The sequence below is a fragment of the Prinia subflava genome, chromosome 27 (genome assembly GCF_021018805.1).
Source record: "Prinia subflava isolate CZ2003 ecotype Zambia chromosome 27, Cam_Psub_1.2, whole genome shotgun sequence".
NCBI classification, from domain to species: domain Eukaryota; kingdom Metazoa; phylum Chordata; class Aves; order Passeriformes; family Cisticolidae; genus Prinia; species Prinia subflava.
In genome coordinates this window covers 2,364,544-2,386,861 of record NC_086273.1, presented here as the reverse complement: position 1 = coordinate 2,386,861, position 22,318 = coordinate 2,364,544, and the positions used below count along the sequence as shown (strand labels likewise).

General features: G+C 51.5%; 2 protein-coding genes across 2 annotated transcripts in view; one reads left to right on the top strand and one right to left on the bottom strand.

Annotated features, from left to right (window-relative positions):
• Nucleotides 1-6,857, bottom strand: part of LOC134562336 (zinc finger protein 664-like) — a 455,591-nt gene extending 448,734 nt beyond the window's left edge. Inside the window, 4 exon segments of the mRNA XM_063419714.1 lie at nucleotides 4,060-4,212; nucleotides 4,215-4,392; nucleotides 5,353-5,608; nucleotides 6,802-6,857. Coding sequence (XP_063275784.1) covers nucleotides 4,060-4,212; nucleotides 4,215-4,392; nucleotides 5,353-5,608; nucleotides 6,802-6,857 — 643 coding nt within the window.
• Nucleotides 6,858-17,594: 10,737 nt separating this feature from the next.
• LOC134562335 (olfactory receptor 14C36-like) lies at nucleotides 17,595-18,541 on the top strand. Its single transcript, XM_063419713.1, has one exon. It carries the CDS (start codon nucleotides 17,609-17,611, stop codon nucleotides 18,539-18,541), a length of 933 nt encoding a protein of 310 aa, XP_063275783.1. The 5' UTR covers nucleotides 17,595-17,608.
• Nucleotides 18,542-22,318: the final 3,777 nt, after the last annotated feature.

The window sequence follows — 22,318 nt, the reverse complement described above, 5'->3', positions numbered from 1 at the left end:
TGGAGTGTCACAATGTTCCCTTTTGCTTCTGTAGTGTCACAATGGCCCCGGGCTTCCATGAGGCCTTTCAGTGTCACAGTGGCTTTGTGGTTCCACAAAGCCCTGATGTGTCACAATGGCCCCTCGGCTCCACGTGCCCTTGCTGTGTCACAGTGGCTCCAATGTGACACCACGAGCTGCACAATGTCACCACGGACCCTTGGTACCTAGGGAACCCCGAGTTTCACAATGATCTCCTTGATTCCATGAGGCACCACAGTGTCACAATGGCCCCTTGGTTCCATGAGGTTCCGCAGTGTCACCGAGGTGTCCTTGGAGCCGCATTGTCAGAACTGACCCATGGCTCCATGAGGTTCCGCAGTGTCACTGTGGTCGCTGTCAGAGGCTGGATGAGATCGATGTCCCGAGACGCCTTGGGATGCTCGGAATGCCCGTGTGGGGCCAGGGCCGGGCCAGGCCTTGGTCTGTGGTGGGATGGAGCCCTGCCCCCAGCCTGGCTGAGCTGTCAATCACACAGCAGGGCTGTAATTAACCCAGCTCTGATTGGCTGAGCTGACAATCAATCACACAGCAGCTGCTGCCTACCCTGGCTCTGATTGGACAAGCAACTGGAAGTCCCACCTAAGGGGTGGGCCCATGGAGGCCCAGGGGGTTAAAAGCCGGAGCACGAGGCCAGCCCATGCTCTGATTGCTGCCTTCTCCTGGGGCTCCTCTGTGAGCGACGCTGGAACCCGAGCAGCTGGTACCTGTATGTGTGTCTTTCTACAGATCTGCTGTCTTTGTGTGGTTCTCTATTTCTTCTTCTAATCCTACTTACCTGGAACATTTTTGAGTTAATCCTTATCATCTTAAGGGTTAAAGGTTTTTAGGTCAAATGGGCTAAGTTAATGATGTTAATGCTATGATAAGAGTTTCATGTTGAACTGGATGTTGTCTTAAACCCATTGCCAAAGTTCCTTGATTGTCTGTGTTTTGCCAGTAAAATTTTGTGTCACTCTGACCTCCTAGCTCAGTTGGTTACAGCGTGGTGCTCATCACAGAGGTTGTGGGTTCAATCCCTGTGTGGCCCATTCACTTAAGAGTTGGACCTGATGATCCTTGTGGGTCCCTTCCTACCAAGAATATTCTTTGTATCTGTCCATGTTGAGAGTATCTGGCTGGTGTTCCTCCTTTGTAGCAAAGGAAAGTAAAGAAACCTTTGGTTCCCCCCAGCCTTTAGGTTTTCTGGGGTGTTACAGCCCTGCAGGCTCACAGTGGCCTCTTGTTTTCATGAGGCCCCACAGAGTCACCCCGGCCTCTTGGTTCCATGGGCCCCAGCAGTGCCGTGATGATCCCTTGGTTCCACAACTTCCCACAGTGTCACCCTGGCCCTTGGTTCCATGAGGATCTGGAGTGTCCCACAGGTTGATGCCATTTGTCCTTGCTGCCCCTGCCATCCCCCTGCCCCACAAACAGCCCCGAGCCACCTGCCAGGGACAGGCCCTGCTGTCCCAGCCTGGGCTCAGGGCTTGGCCTTTCTGCTCCCTGCAGCCAGCCCAGGCCTTGCTCAGCATTGCAGTTCCCTGCTCACAGCCTTGGGCTCCCTGCAATCCTGCCCTCAAGGATCTGCTCTCAGCAGTGCCTGCGCAGCCTTGGGCACTCCCTGCCCTCAGTGGGACCCAGGGATGCTCCAAGGGACTTGGAGTTTTGCTTCTGACTCCTTGAGCAGCTTCTGCAACCTTCTCTCAGTGCCTGGGGGTCCTGGACTCAGCCCCAAATCCACTGTGGGGCTCATGAAAATACAGAAAGCCCTTTTGGGCTCTTTTTCTTCCTTCAATTGTCTTCAAGTCTTCAGGGCTTGCGCAGCTCATTGAAGTCCATTTGTAGTTCTTTTGGGGAGGAAGATTTCAAAGTGCACCTCATTACTTTTATCTTCAGTCAAGTGAGTATTTTTTTAGTTGTCAGTTCAGAGAAGAGCTGATAGAAGCATTCCCCAGCTGATCTTGATGCTGAATGTCTCCTTAGGAGGTCTGGGCATGGAGAAGGATGAGCCCCTTTAGGGCTGACCCTGTTTGGACAACCTGCTCCTCACCCCAACCTCACCATGTCTGACATGGCCCACCTGGGACTGATATCCCTGTGCCCTGCATCAGAACCTTGTCCCCTGAGCTCTGCAGCTCCATGTCCCAGCCCATTGCACCGTGTCCACCTGCTCTCCTCAGGGCTCTGCCTGCACACAGGCCCAGGAGAAGTTTTCTTCTTGGTAAGGAAAGAATGGAAAAGCGTGAGCAGGTGTCCTGAACAACAAACCCCACTCAGGAACCACATGCTCAGTCCAGGCTGCCTGGAATGATGTCACCTTTCTGCAAGAGACAGTGTGAGCAGAAATGATCTCTGTGAGCAGAATTCTCTGAGTCTTTCAGCTGAATTCTCTGTCCCTGTCCTTTCCCTGGATCTCTGTTGCAGATGGAAGCTGCTGGTGCCATCCTCACCTTTAACCTCTCTTTTGAAAGCAGACAGATGTTCCCAGGTGTGTTCAGCAGGATTTGCTCCATGTTCCTACAAAGCTTTTGTGTTCCTCATGGAACGAAGGGGCCGTTGTGACACTGAGGGGGGACATGGAAGCAAGGAGCCCACTGTGACCCTGGGGTCCCCTGGAACCAAGGGGCCACTGTGACACACCAGGGCCACGTGGATCCACTGGGCCACTGTGACACTGTGGGTCCAAGGAGACCGTGGTGGCAGTGCTGGAACCTCCTGGAACCAAGGAGTCCATGGTGCCCCAGCGGGGCTGCACGGAGCCAATGGTCCATTGTCACACTGCCCATCCTAGGAGTCCAGTGGACACTGGAAGCTCATGGAACCAGGCAGGCCATTGTGACACTGAAGGACTTGATGACCCCAAATATCCCTTGTGACACAGCAGGGCATCATTGGAACCAAGGAACCGCTGCTGAAAGTGTGGAAACTCCTGGAACCAGGGGCTGTTGTAGCACTGCAGAACCAGCACAGCTGCTGGACCTTGTCCCCTGGCCCTGCACAGCTCCTTGGGAGGCACGGCAGGAGCAGCACCCTGGGAGCCTCGGGAATGCCCCTCTGGGATCCATGGCACACACTGCCAGGGTCTGCAATCCCAGATCCCAGCCAAGAAAAGATGTTTCTGCCCTTGAAGGCAAAGCTCTTCACAAGGAGCCAAAAGCCAAGTGAAGCAAGATCTTACAGTGACATTTCACTGCCAGCCTTCCTAAGTTCATGGTTGTTGTAGCTCGTGGATTGGGAAATAAATCAGGGGAGGATCTTTGGTGGGAGCTGCCCTGGCTCAAGAGAGGCACTGTGAGAGAAAAAGCAGGCAAGAAAGGAGGACACAAACACAATCAGCTGAGAAGGTGGCACTCTGAAAAACCAATTGGAACTGATGGAAAATGAACAGGACAAAAACCAATGATTCTGCAGGTTTTCTTTGCTATCAAAATACATCCCACCCACCCAGCTCCACACAGTCCTCATCCCACACTCTCAAATTTGGATCCCATTTCTCCCAATCTCCTTCCAACCCCATCACACCCTGGAGGCTGTGGAATTCAGTTGTTTTGGCATGGGACTGATTTTTGAGGTGGGAACAAGCCATTTTGAGGTGGGATTCAGGCTTTTTGGGGTAAGATTGAGTTGTTCTCATTGGGACTGGGTCCTTTTGAGGTGACAGATCAATCCATCTTGGCTTTTGGAATGCAAAGAGAGGGAGAATAAAGCCCAAAATCTTCCAAGAACCACAAATCTTCCAGAATATATCCCCAAACCCTAAATTATGCCTCAAACGGTGGAACTATACACATCTTTGATAATTTTCTTTCTTTTTAATCCAGTTTCAGATGTTTTTAATGGATGGAGATAAATCAGAAGAAAATGAGGGTCAAACCAAAAGGAGAACCAGCCCAGTGTCTTCCCAACATGGCTCACAGTGAATGTGGTCACCAGGGCTCTGCCCAGTGTGGGTCCTCTGATGGGGGATGGAGTCAGGGCAGTGCACAAAGCCCTTCCTGCAGTCGGGGCACTCGCAGGGCTTCCCTTACTGGTGGCTCTGTTGGTGTCTGGTCAGAGAGCTCTGGGTGAAGCTCTTCCCACCCTGGAGACACTCGTAGGGCTGTTCCCTGGTGTGGATCCTCTGGTGGCAGATCAGGCTGGAGCTTGTGCTGAAGCTCTTCCCACATTCCCCACACTTGCAGGGCCTCTCCCAGTGTGGATGCACTGGTACCTGACGAGGTGGGAGCTGTGCTTGAAGCCCTTCCTGCAGTCAGGGCAGCGGAAGGGCCTCTCCTCTGTGTGAATCTGCTGGTGCAGGAGGAGATGTGAGCTGCTGTGAAACCTCTTCCCACACTCAGGACACTCGTGGGGCCTCTCACCTGTGTGGATCACCTGGTGGATGATCAGGTGGGAGCTGCAGCTGAAGCCCTTCCCACATTCCCCACACTCATTTGGCCATTCCCCAGTGTGGATCATGGAGGGGTGTCAGGGAGCAGAATGGTGCCCCTGTTCTCCAGGAGGAGGCAGTCAGAGAACTGCTGAGCCCCTTGGATGTTCATAATCCATGGGCCCAGATGGGATCCAGCCCAGGGTGATGAGGGAGCTGGCAGATGAGCTTGTGAAGCCGCTCTGCATCATTTCCCAACAGTCCTGGCTCACTGGTGAGGTTCCAGAGGACTGGAAGCTGGCCAGTGTGATGTGCATTCACAAGAAGAGTGGGTAGGAGGATCCTAGTAATTATAGGCCAGTTTGATATGGGAAACATATATATATGAAATTCAGAATTTTAGAAACATTTAATGTGCTTAAGCAGATGGAGGGGAAGCAGAAATGTAAAGCTTATTTAGCAATCTTTTAAAAGCAGAGAAATAACTTGTAACAGAACACATAAGAATTTAGTTGCTTGGTAAAGGCTGTAGAGATAAGATGTACATTGTGTATATTGTGAAAACTCAGTAAAGCAAGACTTAGGTGTTGTGAAAACTCAATAAACAGAACCTGTGGCTTAAAAATCCAGTAAAAACCAGGCTTCTGGTTTTGGCCAGAACAAACTGACCTGGGAATGAGCCAAACCTTCACTGCACCTGCCCAGAGGCAGAGGTCAAACAGTGAACAACAGAGGAAGGCCTCTTACTTCATCAGAAGACCCCTTCCTGCAACCACCAAGAGCCCTGGCACCTCAGAAGACTAATTATAATATGAAGTGTGAGGCAGAGAGTGGGCAGGGAATGGACGGGCTGGGAGGGGTGGTTTTGTGGGATCTGAGTGTATTTAACCCTTAAACCTGTCTCAACCAGGTACGCAGGTATGGTGGAAAATCCCCCGTGCGTCCCAGCTGGAAATAAAACATACCTGCTTTACAGTTTGAATTGCAAAGTCCTCATTGTGCAGCTCAGTTTTGGTGCCGTGGCTCGGATCTCTGGGCCTGGCTGCAGGAGCCAGCGGGAAGTGGACACTCCCAGCCGCGGCCGGGTCTGTCCGGAGGACCTCCGCTCCCCGGCCGCTGCTGCGGAGGACAACAAGAACCTTCTGCAGGGCAGGTGAGGGGTGTTTGACTGGAATGAAGGGAGGGCCCAGGGACGCCTGTGAGACGCTGGAACGCCCACGCCTGGCGAAGGCAGCGTGTCAGAGACGTCTGACAGAAAGCGCTGATGGTTGGGAAGAGGTCTTGGAAAGGTGGGAAAAGGGCATTACTGCTGAGCACGCAGGGTGGCTGCTGTGAGCTTTGGGGTAGCTCGAGCAGAACCCAAGGTATTGTCAGTTTTGTCTATCATTTTGCTGCTATAATCCTTGCTGCTATCAAAATTGTATTTGTTCGGGAATTCTATCAACAGGTGGTGGGATATATGGCCTTTGGTACTTGCATTTTATTTTTGGTGTTGGGAATTTTGGTTCTGAGTAATTAGGTTTGAGAGATCCTCTTGAAAGCATATCCAAGTAGAACTTTAGAGCCTTTTTGTGGTAAGACTGTCCTCTTGTGTCAATAACTACAATTCCAATGGGGAGCCAGCAGAGTAACGATGTGCCCAAGAGAAGTCCTTTAGGATGGATACTGACCCATTGGAAGGAAATTGTGGGGAGGGAGAGGAGTAAAAGCAAGTGGAATTTATATTTTATAGGGGGGCACAATATTCGGTTTAAAAAAAAAGATTTAACACAGGAGGGAGAAGATCATATTATAGTTGAAAGAGGCACTGGCCAAGCTGAAAAGGCTTCCTTTTGTGAACCACTGAAATATAAATTGGGAAACCAAATAGATATACACAGATTTTTAGATATGCCTAATGCACCACACACACTCCTGGGAAGGGATTGACTTGAACAATTAAATGCAGTAATCGGATTTGTAAAAAGGAGAAATTCCCATGGAGGTAGACACCCAACAGTACATTCAAATAATGAGTTTACTTTTAGTTGATTGAAGCCGAGCTCTGGTAAGACCGGGGGCCAGAGCGACGTGAGACCAACCAGTATGGTTTCCAGCACGTACTCCGCTTTATTCCGCGAGATGGCCGGTTAAATACAGAGTGAGTCGTTTACATTTAGCAGGTGCACTGTGATAGGCAGTGGACATACAGAAGCATGTAAACAATCCAGGGTTAAGGGAGCTACGGAGATTTAGTGCCATTACCTCTATGCTGCGAGTGTCCATACCTTAACACATTCCTAGTAGCAGATAAGTTTATCTGCTACTACGTATGCTGAACGTTCTGCTGCCTACTAGACCCCGGCCTGAGGCCTAGTTCGGCCTAGTATGGAATAGCTCAAATGGTATCTGTGAGCATATCATGCCCACGATACCTGAGAAACTCAGCCACAGTTGATGTTCCCATAGAAGGAAAAATCAGTGGAGACATCATAGCCCAAGTGTGCTGTGTGAGCCACAGAGAAGCCAGGAAGAGCCAAAACTGCATCATCAGGAGAGGTAAAGCTCAAGGAGGGACAATGAGCGGTAAGAGTAAAACAATATCCCTTGAAGAAAGACAATAGGGAAGGAATCCAGACGGTAATGGAAATATTTTTGCAATGGTGCCTGTTAGGAAAATGCAAATCTGATTTCAACATTCCCATATTACTGCTCCAGAAACCTGATTGAAAGTATAGAGTAGTCCAGGATTTGAGAGCAGTCAATAAAATATGATTTATATCCTATAGTAGCAAATCCAATAATTTGTTTACTGTATTACCACCAGAACTAACTTGGTTTACTGTTTCAGATTTGAAGGATGCTTTCTTTTGCCTCCCTCTCCATGAAGCTAGACAAAAGATATTTGCCTTTGAATGGGAAAATCCTAAAAGTGGACAAAGAACTCAACTCAGCCGAATTGTACTTCATGCAAAATTCCCCCACCATATTTGGCAATCAACTTGCCAATGATTTCAAGTCTTGGGATACCCCACCAGGGAAAGGAGGATTGCTACAAGACCTAGATGGCATCCTGATTGCCACTGAAACAGAAGATACTTGCATGGCTTGGACAGTGAGACTCTTGAATTTTTTAGGGCTCCAAGGGTACCGAGTGTCCAAGAAGAAAGCCCAAATACTGCAGAGAGAAGTCATTTACTTGGGCTGTGAGATTAGTGCCAGGCAAAGGACCTTAGGGTGAGCCTGGAAGGAGGCTACATGCCAAACACCAAAGGCACAGACTGTAAAGGAGCTGAGAACTTCTCTGGGAATGACCGGGTCGCGTCACCTCTGGATCTGTAATTATGGACTGCTTGTTCAGCCCCTGTATGCACTGATCAACACCGAGCAGAAGCATCTCCAATGGGATAAACCAGCTCCACGGGCCTTGGAACTACTGAAAAAGGCCCTAATGTCAGCTCCAGCCCTGGGGCTCCCTGACGTGAGTGAGCCTTTCTTTTTGTTTTCTCATGAGAAACAGGGGATCACCCCAGGAATATCAGCACAAGATCTGGGACCACACCGTGGGGCAGTGCCTACATTTCTGAGCAATTGGATGCGACTGCAGAAGGATTGCCAGGGTGCTTGGGTGCGGTAGCAGCCGTGGTGCTGAACATCCAAGAGGCAGGGAAATTCACCTTGGGACACAAAATGACTGTGCTGGTGTCCCATACAGGGTCTGCAGTATTAAAAGGGAAGGGCGGGCATTGGCTTCCTCCACAGGGATTCCTGAGGTCTCAAGCCATCATGGTAGAACAGGATGATGTGGAGATTGTGGTCACTAACATTGTCAATGCAGCTTCTTTCCTCAGTGGAAACACAGGGGAACAGGACACCAGGACTGCTTGGAAACCATTGAAGCAACGAGCTCAAGCCACCAGGATGTAAAAGATGCTCCAAAAGAAATCCTGAGATTATGAAAGGCAGTACAGCTCCCAAATAAAACAGCAATCATGCACATCAGAGCACATCAAAAAGCAAACTCGGAATTCAAAAAAGGAAATGAGCTGATGGACAGAGAGGCAAAAGAAGAAGCAAAGAGAGAGGTAAAAATGGAAGGACCTTTAATTCTGGATGGAAAAATTTCTCTTGAGGGTAAGCCAAATGATGACAAAGAGGATCTAAAACAAATCACAGATCTGAAGGGGACATACAATAAAGAAGGCTGGGCCTTCACTCCAGAAGGAAAGGCAATCATACCCAGCCATCTGATATGGTCTGTAGGAAAGGAAGAGCATGAGAAGAGGCTCTGGGGAACAGAGGCCAGGCATAAGCACTTGGCTCGGGGCATCATAGCTAGAAAGTGATACACTACAGTAAGGCAAGTAACCCAACAGTGTGATCTCTGCCTCCACACTAATCCCAAAAACACTCCAAAGCCAGAAATGGGTCAGACTGGGAGAGGGAATGGACCTGGCCAACAATGGCAAATTGATGTTTCAGAACTCCCAAGAAAATGGGGATTCATTATTTATTGGTATTAACTGATACCTTCTGAGGATGGCCTGACGCTTTTCCCACTAGAACTGCTGAGGCTCGAGAGGTGGTCAAGGTATTGATCAAAGAAATTGTACCACGATTTGGGGTTCGGCCGTCATCTCCTCAGACAGAAGAGCCCATTTTATTTCAAAGGTTGTACAACAGATCAGCAATGCTCTGGGTATAGATTGGCAATGACACACCCCATAGAGTCCCCAGTCAAGTGGACAAGTGGCAAAGATGAAGCACCTGATCAAGCAGCAAATGATGAAATGAGGACAGGAGGCCAACCTGCCTTGGCCTCAGTCTCTCCCTTTAGCTCTCTTACACACATGAACTAAGCCAAGGGCAAAGGAAGGACTGAGTCCCTTTGGGATCCTGTGTGGGCGACCCTGTGAGGTGCAGAAGGGAACATCATCACAAGCAGAGGGAGAACCCATAACAGAATATATACTAGCCCTAGGAAACAACTGAACAATATTAGAAAACATCTATTGGGAACCCGGTGTAGGGGACTGCACAGACCAGTACATAATGTGTAACCTGGAGATTATGTCTGTGTAAAGTCTCTTGTAGAAAAGACTTTGGAAGCACAGTGGGAAAGACCATTGCAAGTGCTCCTCACCTCCTTCACTGCAATCAAGATCAAAGAGCAAACTGCATGGAAGTCTTGCAAATCTCTAAGGCAGGTGTTAAAAATTACAATACACCATAACACAGAGACTAAGGAGAGTCTTTAGAAAGATAAAAAGACACATCTCACCATTGATGGGATGTATTTTTTGGATGGTTTCCTACTGCAACAGGGTTTCTAAACAAATTGTGTCATCCTGTAATAGTTTTATTAATTTTAGTTCGGTAAAGTTTTGGTTTGGTTTTGGTTATGTCTTTTTTAGAATTTAGAACTGTTCGGAAGGATGGCCACCATGGTCTATTGTGTTTTTTAATCAACTAGTTAAAGATAGTCATAGAGAATATGGTAAGTACTTTAGGAAGCAAAAGAATTTGCGCCACTTAGAAGAAAAGGGGATAATTAATATATGAAACATATAGCCATATGAAAATTCAAAATTTTAGAAGCATATAATGTGCTTAAATAGGTGAAGGAGAGAACAGAAATATATCGAGCTTATTTAGTAATTTTTGAAAGCAGAGAAACATCTTGTCCCAGAACACATAGAAGTATAACTGGTTAGGTAGAAACAATAAACAGAACACATGGGCATTTGGTTGCTAGGTAAAGGTCATAGAGATAAGATGTATATTGCTAAAACTCAGTAAAGCAGGACTCAGGTATTGTGAAGACCCAAAGAAGCAGAATGAACTGATTAGGAAACCAGCAAGAACCAGGCTCCTGGTTTTGGCCAGGACAAACTGAGCTGGGAATTGGCCAAACCTTCACTGCACCTGCTCAGAGATGGAGAGAGACATCTTACTTCATCAGAAGACCCCTGCCTGCGACCACCAGGAGCCATGGCACCGCCAAAGACTAATTAGAATATAAATGCAAGAAGGTGGAGAGTGGGTGGGGAATCAGTGGAGAGGGAAGTGTGATTTTGTGGGATCTAAGTGTATTTAAACCCAGAACCTGTCTCAACCAGGTACCATAATTGGTGAAAATATCCCCTATGCTTCCCAGCTGGAATAAAACAGACCTGCTTTAGAATTTCAAATTGTAAAGACCTTATTCCGCAGCTCAGTACTTAACCCCATCTTTTCCTCAGTTTTCAACAATAGGACAGGCTGTCCTCAGGACAAGTGTTCTCCTGAGCTGGTAGATGGGCACAGGGAGAACAAGAGCCCCCTGCAATCCAGCAGGAAGCAGCTGGGGACCTGCTCAGCCACTCAGATGGGATCCATCCTAGGGCCATGAGGGAGCTGCTGGATGAGCTCCCCAAGCTGCTCTCCATCATTTCTCCTCAGTCCTGGCTCAGCAGGGAGGGCCCAGAGGCCTGGAGGTGCCAATGGGAGCCCATCCCCAAGAAGGGCTGCAAGGAGGATGTGGGGAACTGCAGGCCTGTCAGCCTGCCCTGGGTGCCCAGCAAGGGGATGGAACAGATCCCCTTGAGAGCCATCCCAGGGCACCCCCAGGATGGCCCAGGGATCAGAGGCAGCCAGCGGGGATTGCAAGATCTGCACTGAGGATCTGCAGGAGGGGATTGAGTCCAGCATCAGCAAATTTGCAGGTGACACCAAGCTGGGTGTGAGTGTGGATGTGCTGGAGGGTAGGAGGGCTGTGCACAGGGCCCTGCACAGGCTGGATCCAGGGCCCAAATCCAACAGGGTGAGGCTGAACAAGACCAAGGGCCGGGTCCTGCACTTTGGCCACAACAAGCCCTGCAGTGCTCCAGGCTGGGGACAGAGTGTCTGGACAGTGGGCAGGCAGAAAGGGACGTGGGGCAGTGCTGGACAGCAGGCTGGACATGAGGCAGCAGTGTGGGCAGGTGGGCAAGAAGGCCAATGGCTCCTGGCCTGGATCAGGAATGGTGTGGGCAGCAGGAGCAGGGCAGGGATTCTTCCCCTGTGCTGGGCACTGGTGAGGCTGCACCTCGAGTGCTGTGTCTAGTTCTGGGCTCCCAATTTAGGAAGGACATGGAGGGGCTGGAGCGTGTCCAGAGAAGGGCAACAAGGCTGGGGAGGGGTGTGGAACACAAGTGCTGTGAGGAGTGGCTGAGGGAGCTGGGGTTGTTGATCCTGGAGAAGAGGAGGCTCAGGGGAGACAAGGTGGTGTCAGGGCACAGGTTGGACTTGATGATCTCCAAAGCCTTTTCCAACCTTGCTGATTCTGTGATTCTCTGTACCATTGCAGCAGTTGCAGGATGAGCCCCAGGCCTCCTGTTCAGAAGGTGCAGCAGCCCATGTTCCTCAGCTTCTCCTCACAGCCCCAAAGCCCATCCTGTCAGTCCTGCAGAGCCTCTGCAGCCCCTCCTCATTGCCCAGAGCAGGAAGCCCCACAGGCAGACACAGCAGGGCAGATGTGCCCCCCTGGCCTGTGGTGCCTCTGGCAAGGGAGCAGCAGGAGGCACTGCAGGAGCCTGCAGACAATTCCTGAAGCACTTGGAGGATGATCCTGCTCCCCAAGGGACGTTCCCATGGTGTGATGCTGTTTGTCCCCAGCCTGCCCACGGCCAGCCTGGGGCTGCTGACGGGGCTTTTCTGTGCTGAGCATTGGCCTGGCCGTGTTGTGGAGAGAGCCTGGGCAAGGAGCCTGCAGCCCCCAGGCCCTGGCCTGAGGCGTCAGCGCTGCCCCAGCAGTGCCCATGGCCTGTCCCTGCTGCAGCCCCGGCACTGCCACCCCCAGCCCTGTGCCCGGCCCCGAGAGCACTCAGGCCCTACAGCAACAGCAGGGCCAGGAGGGCAGCGGGGCAGGGCCACGGCAGCAGCACTGGCAACACCAAGTGCTGCTGCTGCTGGGCACAGCTGCTGTGCCAGCACTGATCTGCCCCAGCTCTGCACACAGACATTGCTGCTGCAGCCACAGAGAAGGGAACAAAGGGGGATCTCTGCAGATAATGCTGCTGGGAGATCGTTTAGTTCGTGTAAAGCTACTGAGACCACATCTCCTCATTTCAACCATCTTGAAGACAATTGAAAGAAGACAAGGAGCCCCAAATGGCTTTCTGTATTTTCATCAGCCCCACAGTGGATTTTGGGCTGTGTCCAGGACCCCCAGGCACTGAGAGAAGGTTGCAGAAGCTGCTCAAGGAGTCAGAAGCAAAACTCCAAGTCCCTTGGAGCATCCCTGGGTCCCACTGAGGGCAGGGAGTGCCCAAGGCTGCACAGGCACTGCTGAGAGCAGATCCTTGAGGGCAGGATTGCAGGGAGCCCAAGGCTGTGAGCAGGGAACTGCAATGCTGAGCAAGAGGGCTGGGGGCCAGGGGCTGCTCTTCCTTCTGCTTGGGACGATTGACTCCCAAGAGAACGGGGGTTTGTTATTTATTGGTATGAACTGACACCTTCTCAGGATGGCCTGAGGCTTTTCCCACTAGAACTGCTGAAGCTCGAGAGGTGATCAAGGTATTGAGCAAAGAAATTGTACCACGATTTGGGGTTCGGCAGTCATCTCCTCAGACAGCAGAGCCCATTTTATTTCAAAGGTTGTACAACAGATTAGCAATACTCTGGGAATACACTGGAAATTACACACCCGATAGAGTCCCCAATCAAGTGGACAAGTGGCAAAGATGAAGCACCTGATCAAGGAATACTGGGGCTCTGGGCTTTCCTGCCTATTGGGAGAGAACTGTCCATTGGGATTCCTCCTCCAAATTTCCTGATATGCAAAGATTGTTCCCAGACGAAATCTGTCAGAACAGACAGATCTGGCTGCCATGGCCACTGGGGGCCACCTCTCATCTGCCTTTGAGAAACTGGAACCATATGCTTTTCTTTCTTATGGGAAAAAAAACATACATCTCAACCAGGTGCCCATGGCCAAAATTGGGAATCTGCCTCCAGAATTCCCTATATCCAAGGATAGCTCCCAGACAAAGCTCCCAGGTCTGACAAGTCTGCCTGGCCTTGGCTTCCTGAGGGCTGGCACTCATGTGCCTTTGAAACACTGGGCCTGTGTGCTTTCCTTCCTACTGAAGAGAACTCTTCTTCCTGTCCAGGCATCCACAGCCAAAATTGACATTTCACCTCCAAAATGCCCTGTGTCCAAGGACAGCCCCTAGACGAAAGGTGCCACTAGAGACACCGGCTGGCTTGGGCTAAGGGTGGCCACCTCTAATCTTCTTGCAGAAATGCTTGGACCACATGCTTTTCGTATAACAAAAAACACCTATCTTGACTAGGTTTCTGATTGGAATTCCACCTTTAAAATTCCTTACAATGAAGGTTTGCTCCCAAGAGAAAGCTGCTAGAGCAGACAAGTCTGGCTGCCCTTGGCCTTTTGGGGGGCCCTCTCCCCTGCTTTTGAAACACTGGGACTCAGTGCTTTCCTTCCTATGGAAAAGAACTGTCCTTTTTCTCAGAGTGTCCGTGGTCAAAATAGATTCCTCCTCACAAATTCCATCTATCCAAAGATTCCTCCATAAAAAAAAGCTGACAGGAAAAACAGGTCTGGCTGGCTTGGCCTCCCAGGAGCCAGCTCTCTCCTCTTCTGACTTTGAAACACTTGAGCTCTGTGCTTTCCTTCCTATGGAAATAAACTGTCCCTGTTATCTACACAGAAATGGCTGAAACTGGGATTCCACCTTCAAAATTCCCTATATCCTAGGGTTGCTGTCAGACAGAAGCTGCCAGGACAGAGAGGTCTGGCTGGCCTAGGCCTCTGATGGCAGCCTTTCATCTGGCCCTGAATCACCTGTGTTCCATGCTTTCCTTCCTGTGCAAAAGAACAGTCTTTCTCTTCCAGGTCTGAAATTGGGATTCCACCTCTAAAAATCAGTATATCCAAGGGTTGCTCCCAGGCAAAATCTGCTAGTACAGTTAAGTCTTGGCCTCTGGTGACTGCCCCTGCCACCCTGGGGCTGGGTTCTTTCCTTGCTGTGGAGATCACAGGGACACTGTGGGGGCCTCATGGAACCAAGGGGATCCTTGTGGCACCACTGGACCCCATGAAACCAAGGGGCCACGGTGACACAGCGGGGCTCCATGGAACCCAGAGACCACTGTGACTCTGTGGGGCCTTATGGAACCGTGGAGACCATTCAGAGCCTTCAGGGCCCCGTGTGACCAAGGGGACATTGTGACACCTCAGGGCCTCATGGAAGCAAGGGACCATTGGGACACTGTGGGGCCCCGTGGAACCGAGGGAATATGGAACAGGTCTGGCTGGCTTGGCCTCCCAGGGGCCACCTGACAGGTCTGGCTGATCTTGGAATGTCAAGGGCAGGCTCTCATCAACTCCTGGAGCCCTGGGGCTCTGTGCCTTCCTTGCTATGGAAAACAACCACCCATCTTTTTAGATGCCCATTGCCAAAATTGGTACTATTCGTACAAAATTTCCTATAATCAAGGGTAGATCCCAGAAAAAAACTCTGCAAGCTCTGGCTGGCCTTGGCCTCTGGTGGTCACCTCTCATCTGCCCCTGAAACAATGGGGCTCTGTTCTTTCCCTCCTGTGTAAAAGAACCAACCTTCTTGTCCAGGGACCATGGCCAAAATTAGAATTTGGCCTCCCAAATTCCATATTGAAAAGATTGCTCCCACACAAAGAAACCAGGAGAGAGAGGCCTGGCTGGCCCTGTCCTATGGTCATTTTCTTGGACTATGAGAAGTATGTTCACAATTACAAACACCTTGGAGAGGGCCTAGAGATCTCCCAAGGTGGGGTTTGGAGGCCTCAGGCACATGGCCACTTTATAGGGACAATGGAGCTCTGTGCTCCTTGGGTTGGAGGCTGAGGACAGTGAAGGAGAGCCATGAGAGTGTTTAAAGAGTGGTTTCAGAAATGGTGGATCCTTTTCACATAGTAGAAAACAGCCACAGAAAAATGAATTAATGCAAAGGGCAGCTGGGGAGGCCCAGACTGGACACAAGGAGAAAGGAATTTCTCTCCCAGGGCAGGGCTGTGGTGCAACACATCCCCCAGCAGGAGTCTGGAGCAGCCCAAGGCTCTGTGTGCCCAGGCAGAGGCAGGCAGGACGCAGAACTGTCAGCAAAGGAAGGGCCCAGCCAGGTGGGGCAGCCGGGGGATGACGACAGCCTGCAGGGACAGAGGCGCAGGGCATGGACACCGTAGCACAGCCTGGGCTGCACAGGGCACAGGCATGGGCAGCAGCTGAAAGGCCCTGACACAGCCAACTCCTGCAGCACTTGGGCCATGGCTGCTGGGCCTGGGCCTGAGGCATCAGGAGGGGACAAGTGACCCTTGCAGGCCTGGGGCCTCATTGCCTCCTTGTCCCTGCTCAGCAGCCTGGCAGGGGCCGCCCCATGGTGCTGCCCTTGGCATTGCACATCCCCACATCCCAGTGGCCCGGGAAGAGCCCTGAGCAAGGAGGGAGGGACAGGATCTGCCTTGGCAGGGGCTGGGGCTCAGGCCTTGGCCCTTTGCATTCCTGAAACACATCCAGGTTTGGACAGCATCAGAGACAGCTTTGCCTTGTTTGTCCCCACCTGTCATCACTGCCTGCAGTGTTCTGCTCTACCTGGAACCTGGGGACACTTTCTCAGTCGTGTTTCTCTGTGGGACCCATTAAAACTTCTGAAAACTTCAGAGTTTCAATTAAATTTTGCGTTCTTGAGAAGTTTCCTACACAGTCTCTGAGGGACTGAGACTGATGTAATTAACACCAAATCTCTTAGAGACTAATTAAAGTTTTTGTCCTGTGTCTGTGCTGCTGAGCTGGGATGGGCTCCTGGATCAGAGGCAGCTCCTGACAACCAAGAAGGCTTTAAAAAGACATTTCTCCTGAGGAGCAGCTCCTCTCCCAGCCCAGCAGGGCTGAGGGCACTGTCTGCAGGTACCTGAGAGGAATGAGGCAGACAGAGGCTCCAAGAAACTGGAAGGACAATTCTGAGCTTCTTCGTGGAGAAATGTTCCCCACTTCTGACAGGGTAAGTCTGTGGCTGCAGGGATCTCCTCAAGCTGAGCCAGGACAGCACTGAGGTGACTGTAAGGATGGCTCTGCTGCCCTTGCTGCTTTGGGGGAGGATGTGCTCCAGAGCGGGGCTGCCCTGGGCACCGTCAGAGGGACAGGGCAGGACGGCTCCTGCTGCCAGGGACGGCTGCAGGGGCTGAAGCTGGGGCTGCAGCCAGGGCTGCCCAGGGCTGTGGTGCAGAGCAGGTGCTGCAGCCCTGAGGGCTCTTGGCCAGCCCAGGGCATCTGCCACCTGCCAGGGGCAGCTCTCAGCCTGCCTGGCAGCTCCCATGGACTGTGGGGAGAAGTTGGAGGTGGAAGGAGCCACCCCCATCAGGGCAGATTCCTGCTGCTGTGGAGATGGTGCTGCATGGCCAGGGCTGCTCTCAGCTTTCTCATGAAGGAAAGGGAAAGGGGCTGTCAGGGTTGTCTGTGTCACTGACACTCCTGCACTGTCACCCTGGGGATCAGCAGATGTGCCTCAGGTCTCCCTCAGAAAGTGCCTCCTCACCCTCCTCTAGCTACAGACAGCAACAGCAGCACCTTGGCTGGCAGCATCTGTGTTTGTGTGAGCTGCCCTTAAGGCCCTGGTGCCAGGGAGATGCCCCTGGGCAGTGCCCTGTGCTGGGAGGGGTGTGCAGGGCAGAGCTGAGCCCCCAGGACGGAGCTGGGCTGTGGGAGCTGTGGAAGGGACAAGGCTTGGATAGAGAGAAACAGCTCCCAGTAGGCACAACTCCAGGCATGACAGAGCAAGACCAACCCTTGATATCATCTCGAGTAAAGGAACAGAGAAAACCAAGGAGAGAAGAATTCAGGGAAATTTTTTTGGAGATTGCAACTTTCAGATAGTCCACTTTATTTTTCAGGAAACGTTTAAGTTCCATCACCCTGAAATAGAGGGAGGTGTAATGAGCAAAGGGCACCTCTGTGGGGACCAGCAGGTCTCAGTGCACTGGGGCAGAGGGAGCTCTGCTTTCCATCTGGGCTCCCCAGTCTTCAGGCTGAGAGCAGTTCTTATGATGTGGCAGTAACTCAGCAGTAGCAGATACCTGAACTCAAAAATTTTAGCAAAATTCGTTCCGAGGAAAAAAAGTGATTTTTAGGGGATTCCAAATACAATACATAGGACTGACTAAAATAAAATTATCCCCACTTGTCAATGTCTTCTTTCAACAGTCCACAAAGCCCAGAGTGAAGCAATGTCCAACAGCAGCTCCATCAGCCACTTCCTCCTGCTGCCATTGGCACACACGCGGCAGCTGCAGCTCCTGCACTTCTGCCTCTTCCTGGCCATCTCCCTGGCTGCCCTCCTGGCCAACGGCCTCATCATCAGCGCCGTAGCCTGCGGCCACCTCCTGCACAGCCCCATGTTCTTCTTCCTGCTCAACCTGGCCCTCAGCGACCTGGGCTCCATCCTCACCACTGTCCCCAAAGCCATGCACAATTCCCTCTGGGACACCAGGAACATCTCCTATGAAGGATGTGCTGCACAGCTATTTCTGGTTTTGTTTTTCATTACAGCAGAGTATTATCTCCTGACCGTCATGTGCTACGACCGCTACGTGTCCATCTGCAAACCCCTGCACTACGGGACCCTCCTGGGCAGCAGAGCTTGTGCCCACATGGCAGCAGCTGCCTGGGCCAGTGCCTTTCTCACTGCTCTGCTGCACACAGCCAATACATTTTCCCTGCCCCTGTGCCAGGGCAATGCCCTGGGCCAGTTCTTCTGTGAAATCCCACACATCCTCAAGCTCTCCTGCTCCAAATCCTACCTCAGGGAATTTGGGCTTCTTGCTGTTAGTGCTGGTTTATCATTTGGTTGTTTTGTGTTCATTGTTTTCTCGTATGTGCAGATCTTCAGGGCTGTGCTGAGGATCCCCTCTGAGCAGGGACGGCACAAAGCCTTTTCCACCTGCCTCCCTCATCTGGCCGTGGTCTCCCTGTTTCTCAGCACTGCAGCCTTTGCCTACCTGAAGCCGCCCTCCATCTCCTCCCCTTTGCTGGATCGCTCACTGACAGTTCTGTACTCAGTGGTGCCTCCAGCCCTGAACCCCCTCATCTACAGTCTGAGGAACCAGGAGCTCAAGGCTGCAGTGAGGACACTGAGCACTGGACGATTTCAGAAACACTAAAATGGTGGCCAATTTCTGCACATTGCTTGTAATAAAAATTATCTTTGATAGCACTTGTTGGTTTGGTTGTCGGTTTTACTTTCAATGGTGTTCATAAATCAAGGCCGTGGTTTGTGCCTTTTCTTGTTTTCTTTCTCTCCATCATCACCATGGCCCCATACTGTGTTAATGAGGAGCTGTAGTCCTAACTAGCTTTAAATGAGCAAAATGTTCTCTCAGAGAGTTTTCTGCAGAGATCCCCCTTTTGTTCCCTTCTCTGTGGCTGCAGCAGCAATGTCTGTGTGAAGGGCTGGGGCAGATCCGTGCTGGCACAGCAGCTGTGCCCAGCAGCAGCAGCACTTGGTGTTGCCAGTGCTGCTGCCGTGGCCCTGCCCCGCTGCCCTCCTGGCCCTGCTGTTGCTGTAGGGCCTGAGTGCTCTCGGGGCCGGGCACAGGGCTGGGGGTGGCAGTGCCGGGGCTGCAGCAGGGACAGGCCATGGGCACTGCTGGGGCAGCGCTGACGCCTCAGGCCAGGGCCTGGGGGCTGCAGGCTCCTTGCCCAGGCTCTCTCCACAACACGGCCAGGCCAATGCTCAGCACAGAAAAGCCCCGTCAGCAGCCCCAGGCTGGCTGTGGGCAGGCTGGGGGCAAACAGCATGGCTGGGGCTCTGCAAGGTCCCTGGGGGAGACGGGAAGGAGCAGCAGAGCAGGGGCTGATCCATCCCCACTGCGCTGGACACCCCAGGGCAGCGTCCCAGAGCGTCCTCATGCACCTGCCAACAACATCCCCCCTCTGCAGCCCTGGCCTCTCCCCAGCTCACACAGGTGCTGCATCCTTGCAGGCACAGCCACGGCAGCACTGCCTCAGGAGCCCCTGTTTGCACTGCCCAGAGCAGGCGTGAGCACCCCCATGGTGTTGGTGTGGGGAGATGAACCTGAGTGAGCAAAAATGCCATCAGCCCCTGGGGCCAGGAAGGGCTGAGGGACAGGAGGGAAACCCCTCAGGTTTGTTGTGGCCTCTGAAGTCAGGCAGAAAGTTGCTTTCAATGAGCTGTGAGTTTCCTGTGCCACTGCAGACATTGTTGCTCAGAGCCAGGGCTGCCTGGCACCCACCACTAAATTGCTCTGAGAATTTCCTTTGCTTCACTTTTGTTTTCTTTTCTGTGATCCAGATTTCTTCCTTTTGCCCATACCTGTTTGCCTTTTCTATCTAGCCACACTCCTCTTTTCAGTTCCCACATTGTTGTCCTCCGCAGCAGCGGCCGGGGAGCGGAGGTCCTCCGGACAGACCCGGCCGCGGCTGGGAGTGTCCACTTCCCGCTGGCTCCTGCAGCCAGGCCCAGAGATCCGAGCCACGGCACCAAAACTGAGCTGCACAATGAGGACTTCACAATTCAAACTGTAAAGCAGGTATGTTTTATTTTCTGCTGGGACACACGGGGGATTTTCCACCATACCTGCGTACCTGGTTGAGACAGGTTTAAGGTTTAAATACACTCAGATCCCACAAAACCACCCCTCCCTGCCCGCCCATTCCCTGCCCACTCTCTGCCTCCTTGCACTTCATATTATATTAGTCTTCTCTGTTTCCACACCTCCTGGTGGTCGCAGGCAGGGGTCTTCTGATGAAGTAAGAGGTCTTCCTCAGTTGTTCACTGTTTGATCTCTGCCTCTGGGCAGGTGCAGTGAAGGTTTGGCTAATTCCCAGGTCAGTTTGTTCTGGCCAAAACCAGGAGCCTGGTTCTTAATGGTTTCTTAAGCCACAGGTTCTGCTTTATCGGCTTTCCACAATACCTAAGTCTTGCTTTACTGAATTTTCACAATATACACAATATACATCTTATCTCTATGGCCTTTACCTAGCAACTAGATTCTTACGTGTTGTGTTACAAGTTGTTTTTTTGCTTTTATAAGATTGCTAAATAAGCTGAATTTTTCTGCTTCTCCTCCATCTGCTTAAGCACATTATATACTTCTAAAATTCTGAATTTTCATATACATATACATGTTTCCGATATCAAACTGTCCTATAATTACCAGGATCCTCTTTCTTACCCTTTCTTTGAATGCACAACACATTGGCCAGCTTCCAGTCCTCTGGAACCTCACCAGTGAGCCAGGACTGTTGGGAAAAGATGGAGAGAGGCTTCACAAGCTCATCTGCCAGCTCCCTCATCACCCTGGGCTGGATCCCATCTGGGCCCATGGATTATGAACATCCAAGGGGCTCAGCAGTTCTCTGACTGCCTCCTCCTGGAGAACAGGGGCACCAATCTGCTCCCTGACACCCCTCCATGATCCACACTGGGGAATGGCCACATGAGTGTGGGCAATGTGGGAAGGGCTTCAGCTGCAGCTCCCACCTGATCATCCACCAGATGATCCACACAGGTGAGAGGCCCCACGAGTGTCCTGAGTGTGAGAAGAGGTTTCAGAGCAGCTCACATCTCCTCCTGCACCAGCAGATTCACACAGAGGAGAGGCCCTTCCGCTGCCCTGACTGCAGGAAGGGCTTCAAGCACAACTCCCACCTCGTCAGGCACCAGTGCATCCACACTGGGAGAGGCCCTGCAAGTGTGGGGAATGTGGGAAGAGCTTCAGCACAAGCTCCAGCCTGATCTGCCTCCAGCGGATCCACACCAGGAACAGCCCTACGAGTGTCTCCAGGGTGGGAAGAGCTTCGCCCAGAGCTCTCACTTGACCAGACACCAACAGAGCCACCAGTAAGGGAAGCCCTGCGAGTGCCCCAACTGCAGGAAGGGCTTTGTGCACTGCCCTTACTCCATCCCCCATCAGAGGACCCACACTGGGCAGAGCCCTGGTGATCACATTCACTGTGAGCCATGTTGGGAAGACACTTGGCTGGTCATCCTTTTGGTTTGACCCTCATTTTCTTCTCCATCCCTTAAAAACCTCTGAAACCGGACTAAAAAGAAAAAAAAATTATCAAAGATATGTATAGTTCCACCATTTAAAGGGGGATTTAGGGTTTGGGGACATATTCTGGAAAAACTGAGGGTTCTTTGGGGGTTTTTGGCAGTATTCTCCCTCTCTTTGCATTCCAAAAGCCAAGATGGATTGATCTTTCACCTCAAAAGGACTCACTCCTTCTGAAAACAACTCACTCTTACCCCAAAAAGGCCACAAACCCACCTCAAAATGTCTTGTTCTCACCTCAAAAAATTCAGTCTCATGCCAAAACAACTCAGTTCCAAAGCCTCCAGAGTGTGATGGGGTTGGAAGGAGATTGGTAGACATGGGATCCAAATTTCAAGGTGTGGGATGGGGATTTGTGTGGGGCTGGGTGGGTGGGATGTATTTTGATAGTAAAGAAAACTTTTAGAATTATTGCTTTCTGTCCTGTTCATTTTCCATCAGTTCCAGTTTGTTTTTCAAAGCGCCACCTTCTCAGCTGATTGTGTTTGTGTCTTCCTCTTCCTCCTGCCTTTTTTTGCCTCCTCTTATTCTTTCACAGTGTCTCTCTCGAGCCAGGGCAGCTCCCACCAAAGATCCTCCCCTGATTTAATTCCCAATCCATGAGCTACAACAACCATGGGTGAAGTTATGAAGGCTGGCAGTGAAATGTCACTGTAAGATCTTGCTTCACTTGGCTTTTGGCTCCTTGTGAAGAGCTTTGCCTTCAAGGGCAGGAACATCTTTTCCTGGCTGGGATCTGGGATTGCAGACCCTGGCAGTGTGTGCCATGGATCCCAGAGGGGCATTCCCGAGGCTCCCAGGGTGCTGCTCCTGCCATGCCTCCCAAGGAGCTGTGCAGGGCCAGGGGACAAGGTCCAGCAG